Genomic DNA, 20,942 nt, shown 5'->3' on the forward strand with positions numbered 1-20,942 from the left:
CTATTTGATTACCTTGAGGTACAGTTCATCTAGTAAAGGCAGGATAGATACAAATTCTTTTCTTTTATTTACTGATTGCCAAAATATTAATAATTAATTTTCCCCTAGTATCCTCCAATGGTGACTGTTTTTTTTTTTTTGAAATTTTATTATGAACCTACAAAATTTAAATAATGTATTTGGTGCGTTTCAATTCATTGCAGTTATTATCCTTATTGGTGCTCACATTCTTACCTTAGGCCAATTGGGGCCTTTTCAAGTTGGCTTCTGCATCCTTTTACATGACCAATAGTCTTTCAGAGCTTCCTTAATTTCTGGTATAACAAGATTTTCCAGGAGCACTTGGTACATTTCCTACCCCATCCTGGAATCAGCCATTTCTCCAAGGACTCTAATTTATTAATTAGTGGGAAGTAGTATTTAGAGACCACTGTCTGATAGTAGGAATGCTCATTGTTACTGGGTTATTCTTTGCTTCTAGCCTTTTTAGTGGACAGATAAGACAATGAATATTCAAAAAGATAATATGCATCACGAGTTTATAATTTATCATTTTAATTCAGAAACATCCTATACACTAAGAAATGGGGAAAGAAAGAAACAAAGTCCAGATATTTATATACATTTTTAAGAATTACATTATCTCATTGTGAAACATTTTAACTGCATTTTGTCCTCCTTTCAGGCAAATGGTCTATTGGAGTTTCTGGAGCTGCTGGAATAGTAATATTAACTATCTGGCTAATAATGGCTATGGTATTAATTTTAAACATACTCCTGTTTTCTTTTTTTTTTTTTTGAGACAGAGTCTCTGTTGCCTGGGCTAGAGTGCTTGTGGCGTCAGCCTAGCTCACAGCAACCTCAAACTCCTGGGCTCAAGCAATCCTCCTGCCTCAGCCTCCCAAGTAGCTGGGACTACAGGCATGCGCCACCGTGCCCGGCTAATTTTATATATATATATATATATATATATATATATATTTTTTTTTTTTTAGTTGTCCGGCTAATTTCTTTCTATTTTTTTAGTAGAGATGGAGTCTCACTCTTGCTCAGGCTGGTCTCGAACTCCTGAGCTCAAAGGATCCACCCACCTTGGCCTCCCAGAGAGCTAGGATTACAGGCATGAGCCACCACGCCCGGCTCCTGTTTTGTTTTTTAATTAATTGCAGGAAAGGTCCTAGTCCTCTTTGAAATCCGCTTTTTTCTTGTCCCTGATAACCCATCATTGAAGGTCTATATCTTGAAGAGTATCTTGTTTACCAGACAGATAGTGGAGATGGGGATCACAAGTAAAATGTCATGTGCAGAGGCCCAGAGGAATTAAAGAGTCTTGCATTTTGAAGCACAGTTATTCTAAGTATGAGTTGTTTTGGAGGAGTGGCAGGACATAGAAGATGTATGAAGTGGATAGGTGCTAGGTCACAAGCGATTCCATATGCCATGCCAAGGAGCTATTATATTTATACTGAGGAATTTAATAAGAATTTGTTTTCTCTCCCTTTCTTTTCCTCCCTCCCTCCCTCCCTCCCTCCCTTCCTTCCTTCCTTCCTTCCTTCCTTCCTTCCTTCCTTCCTTCCTTCCTTCCTTCCTTCCTTCCTTCCTTCCTTCCTTCCTTCCTTCCATTCCTAGATAGGCTCTCACTCTGTTGCCTAGGTTGGAGTACAGTGCTGTGATCACAACTTACTGTAACCTCAAACTCTTGGGCTCAAGTGATCCCCCCATCTCAGCCTCCTGAGTAGCTAGGACAACAGGCATGTACCAACAGGCTCAGCTAATTTTTGTAGAGATGGGGTTTCACTACGTTGGCCCAGGCTGCTCTTGAACTCCGGGCTTCAAGCTATCCAAAGTGTTGGGATTATAGGCATGAACCGCCATGCCTGGCCTTAATAAGAATCCTAATAGGGAAAAGACTTTGTTAGAATTACATATTCAAAAGGTCTTTGTAGCCATGTGAAGAATAAACTGAGGCAGGGGAAGCTGTTGCAGGACATAAGAGGCTAGAGGGACCCGAGAGTTATTGGCAGGTCGAATAATCAGGAATTGGTGATCAATTGATTATGGAGAGGAAGTGAAAGAAAAGAATGCAGGATGACTCTTAGGTTTCTGGATTGTGCAAATATGTGAGTGATGTTTCAGTCAGTGAAACAGCGAATGTAGAAGGAGCAGTCTGGGTGGTAGCATGTGAATGTGACTGAAGTGAGATGATAAGTTCTGTTTAGGGCAGTGTCAGCTTGCAGTACCTTTGAGTTTTTAGTGGAGATGTGCATACACACACAAACATACACAAACACCTTCATATTTAAGGACCCAGACTTGGGTTCAAATCCTAGCTTTGCTACTTCCTATCTGTGTGACCTTGGGCAGGTGGCTTAATGTTTCTAAGTTGCAGTTTTTGTAGTTGTAAAAAGGTGATAATAGTACTTATCTCAGGGTTGTTGTGTGAATTAAATGATCTAATTGACAAAAGTCTAACAGAGTGCCTAATGCACAATAACTTGATAAATACAGTTGTTATTCTAGATATGGGGGTTGCCAGTATCTTGTTTGGTGCCGTGGAATGGATAAGATCCATTAGAAAGATGAGAATGAGAAGACAGGGGGCCAAATATGGACTACTGGGGACTTTCAACAGTTGAACCTCAGAAGTACCTCTGAGAACAGACACCTAAGTCACAGGCCTCATGGTGCTTACGTTCTAGAGGAGAGACAGGTATTCATCAAAAAGTTAAAACTATCATCTAGTGATAAGTGCTTTAGAGAGGATGAGAGTAGGATAAAATGCTAGAGAGTTCCTAGAAGTCTGTTTTAGATTGGGTGGTAGGGAAGGCTATCAGAGGGATCTGTGACCTCCAAAAGGGAGGTGTCACAGGAATTAGAGAAAGCAAGAGTGCCAGTGGTAGCTCCTGCTTTCTAGGATCTCGTAAGTTAAGGAGAGAAGGAAAAACATGAAGTTAGACACAATTAAGAAAAATGAATGAAACCAGGGGCATTCAGGCCTGATCATCTGGCACTCGGGACAAATATTAAGAGATAGGAACCTTTTCCCTTCAGTTTCCTCCATCATGCATTTTAACTGTAAGTCTGGAAAGGCAAATTTTTGCTCGTAGTCAATGTTCATAACAGCCACAAGATGGCGAGGTTGCTCCTTAAAATGAATGTGAGTGACTAAGTTTTAGGAAGATGGAGGAGAGCGGAGAGTGTTCCTCTCTGATTTTTTGTAACTCCCTTAATTTTCCTTGCCACCTTACTTGAATATAAAATAGAACCGACATGCTTAACGTTTTCCTCTTTAATTCGGATTTTGATCATAGTTGTTTTTGGAACTGTAAAGCTAAAAATAAAATTAAAAAGAACTAGCTGGATCCCATGCTTACTATTTTTCAGCTCTTCATTAAATTATTAATAATTTCATTCTGCACATTGCCAACAGAGTAATCTTAGCAAAATACCATTTTGATGTCTGTTCCCTGTTTTAAAACTTTGTTTACTGATCATCATAAACATTTGTCGATAGTACTGGTAGTTGATGTTCAAATACTTAAGGTTAAGTGTAAGGTGTGAAAAGGTGGAATGATTTTTTGACATACTATAGATATTTGTAAAATTATTATTGTCAGATTCTTTTCTACAATAAGCAAATGCAAGTTTTCAAGTATTAATACAAAAATTTTCGATTTTTGTGAGTTATTAAACAATATAATTTCAATGCTTAGAATATCTATTCTCTTAGAGCACCCAAAGCAGAAAGAAAAAGAAAAATTTAAACGTAATTAAAAAAAAAAACAACTGATAAAACAAACAAACAAACAACAATAAAAAAAGAATATCTATTCTCATCATTTAGGTGTATCTCAAGGCAGTTTTCTTTTTGTTATTCTCAATATTTTGTGGAAAAGGTAAGCTAATATATTATTAGTACATTGATTAATGCATATTTAGTAACTATATATATTTAGTTTAGTTTAGTTTTTTTTTTTTTTTTTGAGACAGAGTCTCACTCTGTTGCCCGGGCTAGAGTGCCGTGGCGTCAGCCTAGCTCACAGCAACCTCAAAGTCCTGGGCTCAAGCGATCCTTCTGCCTCAGCCTCCCGAGTAGCTGGGACTACAGGCATGTGCCACAAAGCCTGGCTAATATTTTGTTTCTATTTTTAGTTGTCCAGCTAATTTCTTTCTGTTATTAGTAAAGACGGGGTCTCGCTCTTGCTCAGGCTGGTCTCGAACTCCTGAGCTCAAGTGATCCTCCCGCCTTGGCCTCTCAAAGTGCTAGGATTACAGGCATGAGCAACCACGTCCCGCCTATATTTAGTTTTAAAAGTAAAATGCACTTTGCTTATGCTGTCTTATCAAATTAAATTCTCCTGAGAAATCTGTGAGATAAATGTGAATAGTGCCATTTTACAGATAAAGATATTGAGGCTCAGGGAGATTAAATGAATTGTTAAAGACTTCATAGTTGGCTGATGGGCTTATTATGTATTCTATCTATTTTTATTTCTTTGAAATTTTCCATGATAAAACATAAGGAGGGACATGTTTTGACACCTTCTCTGTCATCAATAATGATAAATATCACTTAATCTTGAACTATTTTAATTTTTTAATAGTAAGTGATGGTTTTATCTGTGTGGATTTTGTTTTACATACTTTTATTTTGGACAAAGACCACTTCTGGTGGCAAGTGCATCTGGGTAGTATAATTGGTGATTATCACTTACTTCTTTAGTTTTTTTATTCATTTACTTTTTATAGATTATTTGTTTTTGAAAAAATTATTATTTTAATATAACAAGTATTCATTCATTTCTTCAGTAAATGTTACTGAACACTCTTTTAGGTGCTAGGGATACAACAGTGAATCAAATAGAAAAAATTTCTAGAGCATACATTTTAGTAGGGAGGAGATTAAATAAATCAATAAACAAAGAATTATGTTATACATCTGCAGTGATAAGGGCTATGAAGACAAATATAACTGGGTACAGGGGATTAAAAGTGAGAAGTGAGAGTGCTTTTTTATAAAATGTTGTCAGGGAAGATCTCTCTGGTAAGGAGACATTTGAATGGAGATTTGGAAGATGTGAAGAACTGAGATTTATAGATACGTGGATCGAAATGGAGGGAGAGGCTTCCAGATGGCTGGATCTTTCCTTTCCTTTCCTTTCCTTTCCTTTCCCTTTCCTTTCCTTTCCTTTCCTTTCCTTTCCTTTCCTTTCCTTTCCTTTCCTTTTTCCTTTCCTTTTTCCTTTCCCTTTTTCCTTCCTTTTTCCTTTCCTTTTTCCTTTCCTTTTTCCTTTCCTTTTTCCTTTCCTTTTTCCTTTCCTTTTTTCCTTTCCTTTTTCCTTTCCTTTTTCCTTTCCTTTTTCCTTTCCTTTTCCTTTCCTTTCCTTTCCTTTCCTTTCCTTTCCTTTCCTTTCCTTTCCTTTCATCTTTCTAAAGCAGGGTACTCAGGGAATGACAACAAATAGCTGGTGGTATGGAAGGCTCTTCATTTCGTCACTGTCTGGTTGATACACAGGATTTGGAGACACAAGCTCCTGATACAACTTTTATAATTTAACAATAAGCAGCAGGAAAGCAGGGGGAAAATATTTCTTGTGTTCTCTTGATTCTTGCTTGCTGAAGGCCAAAAAAAAAAAAAAAAAAGGAAGAAATAGAACCCAACGAGACATTGTTTTGCTTTACTCAGTATACTATTGGGTACAGAGTGAGGGTAGTAAATGCCTGTGGAGGTCTGGGAAGTAAGTTAAATGAAGGGACCAGGCTGAGGGGAGTGAGGAATGGTGGAGACTGTGGCAAATCAGAGAACGTATGCCCTGGGTAAAGGGGAGAGTTGATTCTTAGATTGTTGCCATGCAAGAATGTGGGTCTAGTTTTGAATAATTTTCGGATTTTTTTTTAAGGAAAACCCAGAAATTTGCATTTTGTGTGATATCTCCTGATTTATTAAAGGTTGGCAACTAAATAAAATCATTTCAAAACACTCTATAGGCCAAACAAAACACTCATGCTGGTGAAATCTGCCCTGCAAATTAGCAGTTTTTGACTTTCCCAGGGGGTAGAAACACCTTGATTAATTCTTACTGCCTTCTCGAAGGGATAGTACAGCTCCAATAGTATCAAAATACTGCAAGCTTTCTGGATACAAGTGGTTTTAACACGACTACTTTACAATGGTTTTAGCCCACCCTGACTGGTGCTGACTATGTCTATTCTCATTGTTTTAGGGTATGGTCAGACAGGTCCGATGTCTCAGCGAGCTGGTTATGATGCTGTTGCCGCTGCTGTTCTGGTCTGATGCACATCACAGGGCCTGAGGTAGGTATCCTTCTTTAGAATATTCGTAATTTTTTCTGTTACATATTCCAAAGAGATTTCACTTTTCACTAACCCATAGGATAAACTTGAGTTAATTTTAGAAAGAAACAGGAAAAGTGAATGACTTATTAAAATAAAACAGGTGTTCATTACAAATGTACTCAAGGCTAACCATCAATTTGGCCCTATGGAAAGAGCAATATTTTTGGCAAGAAGCAATAGATCAGGGGATGAACATATTTTTCATAATGATTGTATTATTCAAGCTTACTATAGGTACCTTCATGTGATTTAGAAATATTCCTTTTTTGAAATAAAAAAGGCTGACTAGACTAGACCTCAGATGTCCATTTCTACCAGAGTACCTTGATTTGCCACATATATGTAGCAGAGTGTATTTTTTCTTCTGGAACATTATAGTAGTTATATATTTGAAAATTTGTTACTTAAAGCCTCCGGTATAGTTATATCTGATTTTTCATATACAGTAGACTCTGGCAGTGAAAGAATTATGTGATTTTATAATAATCCATCTCCACTGAGGGTGGGTTGGGAAGTTCCTAAAAAGTATATATAGGTGGCCAAAATGTGGTTGGTTAAATAAAACAAGTTGACTCTTGGGGAAAACAATATAAATGGCATTAAATAAAGTTTAAAAAAGTGTGAAAGCCTAGTAAGTAAAAATACTAAAAGACATCCATTTCAAAATAAGCTGAATTGATAGACTTAAAAATTTTGTTCCAGTAGGTGTTCCCTGAATTGTTTCTTTAGTTAATTCTTCAGGAACTATCGCTGCTGTGTTGAGATAAACTGAGACAGAGTGACCTCAGGTCTTCTCTTTTGCAGTCTTCTTTATATTAGTTTCAAAGCAGCTGTTGGAGTTGTATGTTTTTGAAATATAAGGTCTTTTATATTTTTATCCTATGTTGTTTTATTTTCACAACTCTTAGAAAAAAATGTTTGTGGCCTTTCTTCAAATATTCAAGGGTACCGTTTTTCTTTCTATCCCTTGAGAGGATGGAGCATGAACATATCCCATAGACTGTCATATGGCCAAGGACATTGTTATTATGAGCACTGTCATTTAAGGCCATTGTACTCATTGGGAATATGTGAAAAGATATGGGATTTTTGAATATGTATATTCAAATGCTAAAATGGATTAAATTAAAAACAGCAAGGGGTGGTGGATTACTGTATTTCCTTTAGTACCCTGTACTACATTCTGACAGGGCTAACCACACAGCGTGTCCTCAACCTTATAATTTATGTCAATAACAGTCTTAATCTTTTGTGTTATCCTGCTTGAATGATTTTTGTTCTAGCTAAACAAATAAAAACAGCATTTATTGAGTGCTTACTATGTGCCAACCATTGCTTATATACTTTACATGTATTAAATTAAGTAAACTTAACTCCTATATACTGTATCTCTTCACATGGACACACCTCTCACCCTCTAATTAAGTCAGGCACCAATCCCATTGAATAGTTATTGCGTGTATTTCCTACTGCATGATGGGAACTGTGGTAGGCACTGGAGATTATGCAGGCAACAGGACAGGCATGGTCCTCACCCTCCTGAAGCTATCAAATGGGGAAAAATATTAACAGAAAATATTTATTATATAAAAATAAGAACTTGGAAGAGAACAGGGCACTCTTCTATAGCTACTGCTAGTAACATATATCACAGTGTGGCTCAGACCATTATTATACTTCTAAAGATCTCCACAAAATGTGGTTTGACAGTAAAGGACAAAAGCAGATGTAAGAGAACAGGCCATGCTGGGAGTCCCCCTTAAGACAGTTGTTTTTATTTATCTTACTAGCAATATATTATAGTTCCCTAAGCCTCTCAGCAGAGTTTGCACAGGAGGGATCAGTTCTGAAAGTTCTGGCTAATATTTTTTACTAGCCAATGAACACGCACCATTGCCAATTATATTCATTGCATATGGACTTTATCTAACTGCCCAGCTGCATATCTGTGCTGTAGCGTGACTCCATGTTGCCAGATGACTGATGGGGACCCAGGCTTCTGTATTGTTAGGAGATTTTGCTGCATGACTGTACACGGTGGAGCCTAACTTTGTCAGAATGGTCAGGGAAGGCTTCTCTGAGGGCCAGATTTCTAAGGTGGGACCTGGTTAAGCATTAGCCAGTGACCAGAGGGCAACATCTAGATGCTGGAGATTGTGGTAGGTTTGTGGAGCCAAAAGAAGGGCAGTGTCATTGGACTATTGTAAAGTAGCAAAGAAGGGTGAAAAATGAGGATGGAGAGGTAGGGAGCAGTGGCTGAACTTATTGTTTGTGGACTTATTATATTACTTAGTATTTTGATGAGAAGACATGACACATTAGTATATGTAAACATGTTTTTGGTGATCTCATATATTTGTGCCTGGAAATTGAATGATGCTCCAAAGATATGGGTTAATATTATAATGAAAAAACTCAAAATGCATGTTTTTTTCTATAATGGCATAATAATATTTTTGTCTAAAAGGAAGCATATGAAAATGTATAATATAGGGTAAAATTTATGAAAACAATCTTCATAATGAGATTAAAGTCAAACTAGTTACAGTTGACTGCCACTAAAGCTTAAAATCTGGCCTTTTAAGGTATGCTGTGGTGTTGTCAGATAAGATTCACATTTGATTATGGAGAGGAAGAGAAATGATTTTGAGCTCCTACACTGTGCTAGGCCCATGCTAGATGTTTTACATATAATATTATCTCTATTATCTCTTTTGATCCTCACATTGATACATCCAGGTAGGTTTTGATAAATTGTGTAACTGAAGGTTAGAGGCTTAAATAACCTGTCCAGGTGCCCAGGTGTGTAAAGTGCTAAAGCCAGACTTTGAACCCAAGTCTGCTTTACTCCTATAGCCTGCACTCTTTCCACTTTCCATGATGCCTGCAGAGTGAATCCTGATGCCTATTGTATTTGCATCTTGCTTCTGCATGTTGCATGCTGCTTGGTATGTTACAGTGTAGTGAATAGACCATATGGAATAGTGAGAAAGCATTCAACTAAGAGTCTAGGGCCCTGGCTCTAAATCATTCCTGTGTAATATTTACTGACTGCCTAAAATAGGGCTCAGTAGAATATAAGCCTCATAAGAATGATAATGGTCTTTGCTTTGGTCATTGCTGTATGTCTGTGCACAGAACAGAGCCTTGGGAAACCCCCAATAAATAGATATTGAGTGAATGAATAAATGAATACCTGGCACTATGTTATATGATATCATATAGCTTTCTGTGTTTAAGTGAAGGATGCATATAGAAGTGAAGCTCACATATTTCTTCCAGGAGATGTTATAAAGAGCAAATAAAATGTTATTTATAAAATATAAAAGCATGACATTGTTCATAATGTAAGGTAGGACATATAAGAATTAGCAGTTGCTTAGTGTATCTACAGGTTCCTGAGCTCTACCCTCAGAGTTACTGATTTGTAGGTAGAGCCCACAAGTATGCATGTTTAATGATGGGTCAACTGCTTCTGATAGGGATGGTTTGAGGACCACACTTGGGAATAGTTATGGGAGGTATTATTATTAAAAACCTTTTTCCATTGGAAGTAACTGATATTCTTCTATACACTCAAACAGAAGTTAGTGACTTATTAAGGTCTATGTATTATATTTAATTTATAATCTTGTACTTTGAATAAAATCATATTCCCTAATTTTTTGACATTCCTGGCTCTATGCTACCTAGTTATTACTCAAAAGGGAATATCTGTCAATTTTTTTAATGCATAGGGAATATGAAGAAATTGGGAATGAAATCAGTAAGTATGAGAGATTTTGGAAAGTAAATGACTCAGACACATGTGACGTGTTTTAAGTAATAATTCAACTATAATTTATGGCATGCTTAAACATCTAGAAGAACTACACTGATTGATCAGCAACAAAGATGTATTGACTATGTGTGTATAGTATTATATTAGGTACCATAATAAATTACTTTATACATAACACTTTAGTTGACTTGATTAGATGTATACTCATGGAAAAATTAGAAAATAATAGAAAAATGCATAAAATTAAGTGGTATGTAAAATATAAAGTTGGCTCAGGGTAGGAATTCAAGGAAGTGGTGGGACTTGAGTTGCATGATACCTTGAAAAATAGATAGAATTTGGATGGATTGAGACATTCCCAGTAGAGATTACAGGGTGAACAAAGACAGAGAAGCAGGAAAGAATCAGGCACAACTAGGGAAAAGCATTTGGCCAGTTACAGAAGAGCAGAGAGTTAAGGTTTCAGAGTATCGAGGGAAGGCTGGTTGAGGCCATACTTTGGAAAGTCTTCAAAGTCAAGTAAAGAAGTTGAGATGTTGTTTACTCACAGTGATGTTAGAGAGGTTTTACAGAAGGGGAGTGACATGATGAAAGCTGTGCTTCATAAGATTAGTTTGACCTAAGTGTGCAGAATGGATTAAATCAAGTTTACAAGCATTGCTTCTTAGATGTTTATCTCCCCCTTTAAAAACTAAGGAAACACAAATAATTACACAAAGAAAATGCTCTTATGTTGCTGTCAAAAGGCACTATATTATATTTAGTTTATATTTTATTTATTTTTTGAAGAGAGAATACATTTACATATTACTAAATCCACAAAGTGCCTAAGTAGGTGGACCATATAATTTATCATACAAACCAGGGCACTTTTTTTTTTTTGAGACAGTCTTGCTCTGTTGCCTGGGCTAGAGTGCCGTGGCGTCAGCCCAGCTCACAGCAACCTCAAACTCCTGGGTTCAAGCAATCCTCCTGCCTCAGCCTCCCAAGTAGCTGGGACTACAGGCATGCGCCACCATGCCTGACTGATTTTTTTTTTCTCTATATATGTTTAGTTGTCCAGCTAATTTCTTTCTATTTTTTAGTAGAGATGGGGTCTCACTCTTCCTCAGGCTGGTCTCGAACTCCTGAGCTCAAACGATCCACACGCCTCGGCTTCCCAGAGTGCTAGGATTACAGGCATGAGTCACCGCAAAACCAGGGCACTTTTAAGAACGCAAGAAGGCTCTCTATGTGATAATATTGGGACATAAACTGAGCCTTTTCACTATATACATAAGATTCTACAACATCAATCTCCTTTCCTCTGTCCCCACCCCACTTTCTTCTCTTGCTTAGTGGCAATCAAGTTTATCAAGTTTCTTTTGCATCCTTTCAGAGATATTCTATTCAAAACCAAGCAACATAGTCTACCCCCATCTTTTAGAAAACAATTGGTAATATACTTTCTCAATGTTTTTTAAATCCCATTTAAAAAAATGAGTTATAATTTATATACAGTAAAGTGAAAAATCTTAAGAGTAGAGTTCAATGATTTTCTGCAAATATATACATCTGGATAAACACCACTGAGTTCAAGATATAGCGTAGTTCCATAAACCCAGAAAGTTTCTTTATGCTGTTTCCCAAGCAATATCACCTCCTTCCAGAGGTAACCACTATTTTGACTTCTAATACTATAGTTTTACCCCTTCTATAAATAGAACTGTGTAGTATGTTCTTCATGTCTGGCTTCCTTTGTTCAATATAATGCTTTTGAGGTTCACTCAATTGTTGTGTGTATCAGTGGTATGTTTTTATTGCTATATGGTATTTCATTGTGTGAACATACCACAATTCCTCCACTGTTCTTTTGATGAACATTGGAGTTGTTTCTAGTTTTTTCCTGTTATGAATAAAATTGAGCATTTTTCTGAATACATTTGTTGGACATACACACTCATTTCTCTTGGTGTATACCGAGGAGTGAAACTGATAAGTCACAGGTTAGACGTGTATAGTCAGTTTTCCAATATGGTGCCAGTTTATACTCTTCCAGAATTTTAATTATCTTCATCAAGTCTTGACAGTACTACTCTTTTTAATTTTAGGCATTTTAGTGGGTACGTGGTAGTATCTCATTGTGATTTGAATTTGTATTTCCATGATGAATAAAGATGTATTAATACATTTTTTCATATACTTAGTGGCCATTTGGATATCTATGTGAACTATATGTTCAGGTCTTTTCCATTGTTCTTATTGGAGTGCTAGTCTTTTTCTTGGTGATTTAAAGGATTTCTTTCTATATTCTGGAGATAAGTATTTGTCAGATGTATGCATTATTGATATTTTCTCTTAGCCTGTGGCTTGCGATTTTGCTGTCATACTGGTGTCTTTTGATAAGAAGTTTTAAACTTTATTTAAGTCAAATTAGTCATTTTTTTCTTTTATACTTAGTGTCTTTCATGGCCTTCTTAAGAAATCTTTGCAGGCCAGGTGCGGTGGCTCATGCCTGTAATCCTAGCACTCTGGGAGGCCGAGGAGGAACAATCGTTTGAGCTCAGGAGTTCGAGACCAGCCTGAACAAGAATGAGACCCTGTCTCTACTAAAACATAGAAGGAAATTATAAGGACAACTAAAAATATATACAGAAAAAATTAGCTGGGAATGGTAGCGCATGCCCGTAGCTACTCGGGAGGCTGAGGCAGGAGGATCACTTGAGCCCAGGAGTTTGAGGTTGCTGTGAGCTAGGCTGATGCCATGGCACTCTAGCCTGGGCAACAGAGTGAGACTGTGTCTCAAGAAAAAAAAAAAAGAAATCTTTACTTTCCCTTAAGTTACGAAGATTTTCTTCTAGAAGTTTTATGGTTTTAATTTTTAGTTTTAGAGTTACCTAAAGTAAATGTTTTGCATTGCATTTTATTTCACATCATATATCTTGGAGATTATTCTATATTAGTACCCTTGCTCTTATTGTGTCTATATCTATGGATGTGCCATAGTTTCTTTAAGCAGCCTCTTCTTGCTGTGCATTTAGTTTCTTTCTATTATTTTACTAATACCTTAAGACTACAGAAAATACCCTTGTACCTAAGTCGTTTTCCACATGGGCAATTATATCTGTAGGAAAAATCCCTAGAAAGAGACTGTCATGTCAAAGGATTAGTTCATTTGCATTTTTGATAGATATTGATATTCCAAAAGATTGAACCAATTTATACTCCTATCAGCCATGTCTGATAAGGACCTATCCCAAATTTGAAATATCTATGTAAATAAAACAACTGGAGATGTGGCCCCTCCCAACACATTTGCGCGCGCGCACACACACACACACACACACACACACACACACACATATTCTTAAAATATTTCGACCATATTTGATCATGGGTTAAAATATGTTTTCCAAGAAAGGTGTTAAAACAACTAGATTCTGGGTTAGTTCAGTGAAACTATAAAAACATTTAGAGAAAATAAACAGTCATGTTTTTCTATCTTTAAACAACTGATTTGTTGATTGACTGAATTGACTGGTTAATTTAATTTAATTAGTTTAACTAGAATCGAATTGAATACATTCAATCCCAGTGACTGACATTAACACTGCTGACATTTATTATTGAAGCTCATTTGATATTTCAGTTGTTATTTCATAGAATTTATATCACAATGTAGTTCTACTTTGTTTTTCTCACATTTGACCCCTAAATAGAAGGAAACCCAAAGAGAGACAGAGTCATCTGTGAAAAAAATCCTCAAATTTCTCTAAAACCTCTTTTCTGAAACAGAATTCTAGTGAAAGATTCCACACATGTGTGTGTGCACACACAATTAATCCCAGTTTTTCAAGAAATAATTTTTGTTTCTTTTGGAAGGAAGGTCCTTCTCTAGTTAAGGTAAGTTTCTTTTTGCAGAGAAAACATTTCATTTTAAAAGGATTATGTTTTATTCTGAAATATCCAATGCTTGCTAAAAATTTCTTTGTATTATAAAAGGTCATGTAATCTCCTGTAGTTTAAAATATCAATTTTATTACCTGTTACTATTTCTTTTTATATAATGTAAATGCCCTTTTAAAAATATACCTATTCTTTTTTTGTAGGAAAAAAATTTTTTCTTTTTCAAAAATTTAGCGCATTCATGTTAATGATCCTCTAGTTTTTATATGACACAAAATATTTGCTTTAAACTTTGATAATATTAATAAAAGGATGTTTCTTCAGTTTGAACCTGTCCATAAATTGCAACAGAAAAGAAAAATAGTAGGAAGGGTAGGTAAGAGGTGGTTTATTTTTGCTTGGCTCAATGAAAAAGTTCAAAATAACATGCTGCATTGTTTGTTTATGATCTGTAGGTTTGCATATTCTCTCTTATTTGTACCTCATTTCTCCCTGATATTTTATTTTCACCATCACAGTCTATGAAGGAAAGATTGGACTTTGGTCTTGATCTACTGCCATTTTGTATAGTAATCATTGATCTTTGAAATTCTCTATCCATTTGGTAAATATAGTGAACAGAGTTAATCAGGGTTACATTTATTGTAATTTAATGAAATCTAAGTTTCTTTAAATTTTATTCTCCCCTTGACATTTCCTATTTAAAAAAAGTATGATTACATGGTTGTTTCAGAGGGAAAAATGAAGAGGAGATGATTTGCACATGTCTTGAGAATCAAATGGGATTGATATTTAGAATTTCCTTTCCTCTGACATTTTTGGATTATGGGTTAAATCCTTTCTGGGGCAAGATATGGATGAAGTTCTTGCCTGTTCCTCATTTTTAGTTCCTTATGGCTAAAGGGACTGGTTTTGGCCCTTAGTAGTTTCTGGCCTTCATCATACCCTGGAGATACCATAGTAATAGCCATAGCAACAGAGCCTAGCTACATTAGGCACAGCATCATTTTTGTTTTTCTGAGACAGGGGTCTTGCTGTGTCACCCAGGCTGGAATGCAGTGGTGTGATCATAACTTACTGTAGCCTGGAACTCCTGGGCTTAAGTAATCTTGTCTCAGCCTCCCAAGTAGCTGGGACTATAGGTGTGTGCCACCAAGCCTGGCTAATTTTTAAATTCTTTGTAGAGACTGGGTCTCACTGTGTTGCTCAGACTGGTCTCAAACTCCTGGCTTCAAGCAATCCTCCCATCCCACCCTCCCAAATGCTGGGATTACAGGCATGAGCCACCAAGCTCAGCCCACAGCATCATTTTATCTGTTTTTACTCAGTTCTTGGTTTCTTAATTGAGTTAATACCTTGGCTTTTATTCTTGTATGATGAACTTCATGGTTCTTTGCATTTGTTCCTGGCTCAATGTAGTGACTGCTTTGCTTTCCTCAAAGGAAGGCCTTGAACTACGAAATGAACCTTGCTGTAGACCTTGGTTACCTATAAGTAGTGCAGTTACTGGTCAAAGGAGAGTAAATAAATGGGATTAGAGACATTATTTGAAGAAAATGTTTAAAATTTTCCTCATCTAAATATTATACATTGGGCTTACATAGGCTGAGGAATGAGGATGCAGGTGCATTTCCCTTTTTAGGTTGTGGATGGCTCAGCACCTATGTTTAGATTGGGAATGAGGATTCTTAATGGTCACTCGTCTTTGCTTACAGAAGCAGTTATTTGTTGGGATCTTTCTAAACTGTCTAGGAGATGTAATCAGATTTGCAATAAATTATTTTTATCGAGCATTTCATTTAACCAAATTATTTCTTCATGTTGATTATGTTGATGTTGCCTATATCATTTTGAGTTGTGCCCATTTCTTATTTCACGTTGCAGAGCAAGAAGATCATAATTGTTCATCTATAGATAGCACTGGTACACCTGGATCTGTAATACTGAGTTGATTTGTAAGCACCAAAAATGCCAGAGAAAGGTCAGCAAATTGAAAACCTTTCAAAGAAGTATTAAAAAAAAAAAATGAAGTCTTTTTTTTCTAAACCAGGAGGGAAGACTAAAGTAAATATAAATGGTTTACTTCAGTGTTGCAGGACAAAAAGGAAATTTGAGTATACATGAATACCAATATAGAAAGGGAGTATAGATTTGGATAATTATTTTCAAATTACTCTCAATCAGAGGATGCTTATTCTTGGCTATTCCACTTTGTTCACACTCTGGACCGGGGATGATGTCCCAGGCTTCTTACTCTCTACCCCTACATCTAGTCTATGGTTCCACAACATCATGCCAACACTCTTCTACTTCTAAAATCTATGCACATACTTTCCTATCTTTGTAGGTACAATCATCCTTGCCTTTTCTGTCCTCTGCCATGTTATCTTAGAACTTTGACCTTTAAAGTTTTCTTCTTAAGTTCAATTCCTGTCATTACCTTGAGCAATTGTAACATCTTCACTGGTGACCTGTTTAACACGTTCATTTAACAGAGTCTTAGGAATCAGAAAACCTGGGTTTGAATTTTCATTCTGTCATTCAGTGTAACATTAGATAAGCTGTTTAAGTTAGTTTCCACACCTGTAAAATAGGGAAAATATCTTTTTAAACTGGTGATTATAAAGTTGTAAAGTGATGGCTGTTGGTTGGAATGTAAATTAGTACAGCCTTTATGGAAAGTAGTGTGGAGGTTCCTCAAAAAATTAAATTAGAACACCCGTATTGATCCAGCAATCCCACTAGGTATATATTCAAATGAAATGAAATTGGTATGTTGAAGAGATATCTGTACTGCCATGTTTATTGCAGCATCAACCTAAGTCTCCATGAATGGATGAATGAAGAAGGAAGTAAGTTTAGCCTTAGAAAACAAGGAAATCCTGTCATTTGCTACAACTATATGAACTTGGAGGACATTATGATAAGTGAAATAAGCCACACACACAAGACAAACACTGTGTAATCTCACCTATATGTGGAACTTAAAAAAGTTGAATTCTTAGAAGTAGAAAGTGGAATGGTGGTTACCAGAGCCTGGTGGTAGAGTGGGTAAATTGGGGAGATATTGGTCAAAGGATCCCAAATTATAGTTAGGATGAATAAGTTCAAGAGGTCTGTTGTAGAACATGGTGACTATAGTTAATAACAATGTATAATTGATCCTTGAACAACACAGATTTGAACTGTGTGGGTCCAGTTGTACAATTTTTTTTCAACCAAATACCTATTGAAGAATGAGAAACCACCTATATGGAGGGCTGATTTTTTGTATATGTGGGTCCTGCGAGGCCAACCATGAGACTTGAGTATACAAGGATTCATGGTTCACATATACTACATGTGATGATTTTACCATCACTTTACAACTACATATTTTTTTTATTGTATATACTTATTGTGTACAACATGATATTTTAAAATATACCATGGTAAATATACTTACTGTATGGGACAGGCCCACGAATCTAAAAATTTTCTTCTAAAATGCCAATAATGCTCTCACTGAAAGCACTGCTGGATATGCAGGACTTCTATCCATTCTTTATGACCTGGTTCCTTTTCTAGCTCTCTGAGGCATGTTTTGCCATTTCTTTCTCTGTGCTTCTGTATGGTTTTATTTATGCTGATAATCGTATGTCTGTCTGTTTTCTTCTTTATAAGTGGATTAATTCTGGGAGACTGTCCTCAGGACACTTCCTTTTGTATTCCTGGAGTATAACACAGATACACTATGGAGTTTATGCTCATTGATTATTTGCCATATAGGAAATTGGAATCTTTAGTTGCTCTAGGAAGGATTTAACTTCAGTTTGAAAATAAGAGGCTGATACATGGTAGCCATGGCTATGGCACTTGAGATTCCTTCTAGAATTCTTTAAGGTACACACTTAAAAATAAAGGAGAGAGAGGGGGCCAAGATGGGGGACAACAGACAGCCTGCACACGCTGCTCTCAAGGAGAGGATTGAAAGTTGCAAGTAAATGTTCACCTATGGATAAATCGTCTTAGAGAGAGCATTGTGAATCATCAGAGAAATGAATGGAGACCCCCAAAGTGAAGGAGAAGGAAGCTGAGTGAACCATTCAGCAGTATTGGAAGGTGCCTGGAGAAGGTGCCCACACATGGGGAAAGGTCAAAGGAGAGAATTCTGGGCTCCCCATTGCCCCCATGGACACTGCAACCTGAGCTGTGAGGGCCCCCCACCACGCCAGGCCTCTGGACTGATCAGGGAGCTGCTCAGAAACTGCAGCACCATTGCACCAGAGAGCAAGCCTAGCAGCGTCCCACTGGCTTCCAATCCCAGGTCACTGCAACTGACACCATTCTGAGCTCTCAGTCCCACAGTGCCTGGTATACACAGGAGTCGGCTCCACTGCAGCCACCTTCCCATCACCCCTGCTGGACTCCCCATTATCCCTGCTGGCCTGGAGCAGGGAAGCTACATGCTCTCATGTGTCCCACCCTCTGCCACTGAGTAATCCATGTACAGCAGGTGCCCATAGCTCCCACCATCCTCTGCTGCCATCTATGTTAGCACTGCCACTGCTGCCACCTGAGCAGCACTGTAGCAGCTGCTGCCACCTGTTCTAGGCAGAGAGAAAGCTCCAGCTGCCATGATTTGTCCACAATGTTCCACATGCCTCTATACCCCATCTGCTGCTGTAGCCCCGCTCACCTCAGCCAACCTCTGCCATGTGCTACCACTGTACCTGGACCTACCTGAGTGGAGTGAACACCCACAAGCTTGGCACTTCCAGCCCATGTCTAAATAGCTTCACCCAGCTGCTACCACCATGGGGAAACTGGGGCAGAGCAGACTCTCACATGACCCTCCCTTGTGGAGAGGGACATAACCAGCCCCCTGCCTGAGCTGCCAACAGTGGCCTGGGGACCAACACACCATTCTGCATGACTACCTTCCAGCACTGGCTTGGACTATGATAACCACAGGGAAACTGGATGATGTAGAAGAACAGCTGTATTACAGGCTCTCAGTGCATCCACCTCTCTTCTCCTGGGTCAGTCCTCTGGAGGAGGACACAAGTGTACCACCCAGCGACCTCTCCTTTGCACTAGGTAGGTCAGTTCCCAGTAGAGGAGAATAGGTGTACCACAAACTTGTCTGTTTTGTGCTGAGAGAAGAGGTTTCAGGTGAGATGGAACCAGTATAAGAACTCTGGCAACATGAAAAAACAAGTTGTTTTGACACCACAAAGGATCACAATAGGTCTACAGCAATGGACCTTAACCTAAAGGAAATTATCGAAATGCCAGGTATGGAAAACAGAATATTGATGACAAATAAGATGAATAGGATTGATGAGAAAGTTGAAAACCAACACAAAGAAACCAAAAAAAATAATTCAGGACATGAAAAATTCTCTAAAGTGATAGATAACACAAGAAAAGATATAACAGAATTTAAAAATGAAATAATCATTTAGAGAATTTCAAAATACAGCAGAAAGCTTTAACAACAGACTAGACCAAGAAGAAGAAAGAATTTCAGAACTTAAAGACAAGGCTTTCAATTAACCCAGTCAGTCAGAAATGTAGAAAAAAAGAAAAATGAAGACTGAACAATCATTTAGAGAAATATTGGACTATGCAAAATGAACTAATATAAGAATCATAGGTATCCCTGAGGGAGAAGAATAAAAAGCAAAAACACGGAAAACCTAATTGAGGGCATAATTGAGGAAAACTTCCTTGGTATTGTGAGAGATTTAGATATCTCGATATAAGATAGTCATTGAACAATGGAAGATTCATAGCAAGTAGGACATCACCAATTCACATTGTCATCAGTCTGGCCAGAGTCCAAAATTAAGGAGAAAATCACACAAGATGCAAGATGAAAGTAACAACTAACTAACAAAGGAAAACCCATCAGACTAACAGCAGATTTCTCAGCAGAGACCTTACAAGCTTAGGGACTGCAGTCCCATTTTTAGCCATTTTAAATAGAACATCTGCCTGCCAAGAATTTTGTATCTTGCAAAACTAAGTTTTCTAAATGAAAGAGAAATAAAGTCTTTCCCAGACAAGCAAACACTAAGGGAATTTGTCACCACTAGACCTGTCATACAGGAAATGCCCAGAAGTGCTCTATGTATACAGCTCTTATAAAACACTAGCACAAGGAGGAAAACAAAACAGCAAGGTATCATTCAACATGATGAACAGAACAGTATCTCACTTTCCAACACTAACATTGAATTTAAATGATCTTAATTCTCCACTGAAAAGATACAGATTGGCTGAATGGATGAAAAAACCCAATCCAAGTATATGCTATTTCCAAGAAATTCATCTAACTTGCAAGGACTCTCATAGGCTCAAGGTAAAGGGATAAAAAAAAAAATATTCTGTGCAAATGGAATTAAAAGTGAGCAGGAGCAGCTATTCTTATATCAGGTAAAATCGACTTTAAAGGGAGCAATTCAGCAAGAAGATATAAAAATCCTAAAAATATATGCACCTAACACAAGAGATCCCAGATTCATAAAATAAATTCTACTAGACCTAAGCAAAGAAATAAACAACAGCATCATAAGAGCCAGGGACTTCAACACTCCACTGACAGAACTGGATAGACCTTTGTGTCAGAAAACCAACAAAGAAACACTAGAATTGATTGTGACTCTAGAACAAATGGACCTAACAGACATTTACAGAACGTTCTACTCCAAAACTACAGAATATACATTCTTCTCATCAGCACATGAGATGTCATCAAAGATAGATAATATGTTAGGCCACAAAACAAGTCTCAAAAAACTCAAAATCTTATCATGTATCTTCTCAGACCACAGTGAAATAAAATGAGAAATTAATTCCAAGAGGAACTCTCACATCTATACAAAGTCATAGAAATGAAACTACCTGTTGCTGACCAATCCATGAGTCAATGATG

At 37.2% G+C, this 20,942-nt stretch overlaps 1 protein-coding gene across 1 annotated transcript in view; it reads left to right on the forward strand.

The window, feature by feature from the left end:
• Nucleotides 1-20,942, forward strand: part of SUGCT (succinyl-CoA:glutarate-CoA transferase) — a 699,594-nt gene that overhangs the window by 52,701 nt on the left and 625,951 nt on the right. Inside the window, 2 exon segments of the mRNA XM_045564447.1 lie at nt 6,225-6,281; nt 6,284-6,315. Of these exon segments, the coding sequence (XP_045420403.1) occupies nt 6,225-6,281; nt 6,284-6,315 (89 nt within the window).

This window comes from Lemur catta, chromosome 11 (genome assembly GCF_020740605.2).
Source record: "Lemur catta isolate mLemCat1 chromosome 11, mLemCat1.pri, whole genome shotgun sequence".
In the NCBI taxonomy this organism is placed as follows: domain Eukaryota; kingdom Metazoa; phylum Chordata; class Mammalia; order Primates; family Lemuridae; genus Lemur; species Lemur catta.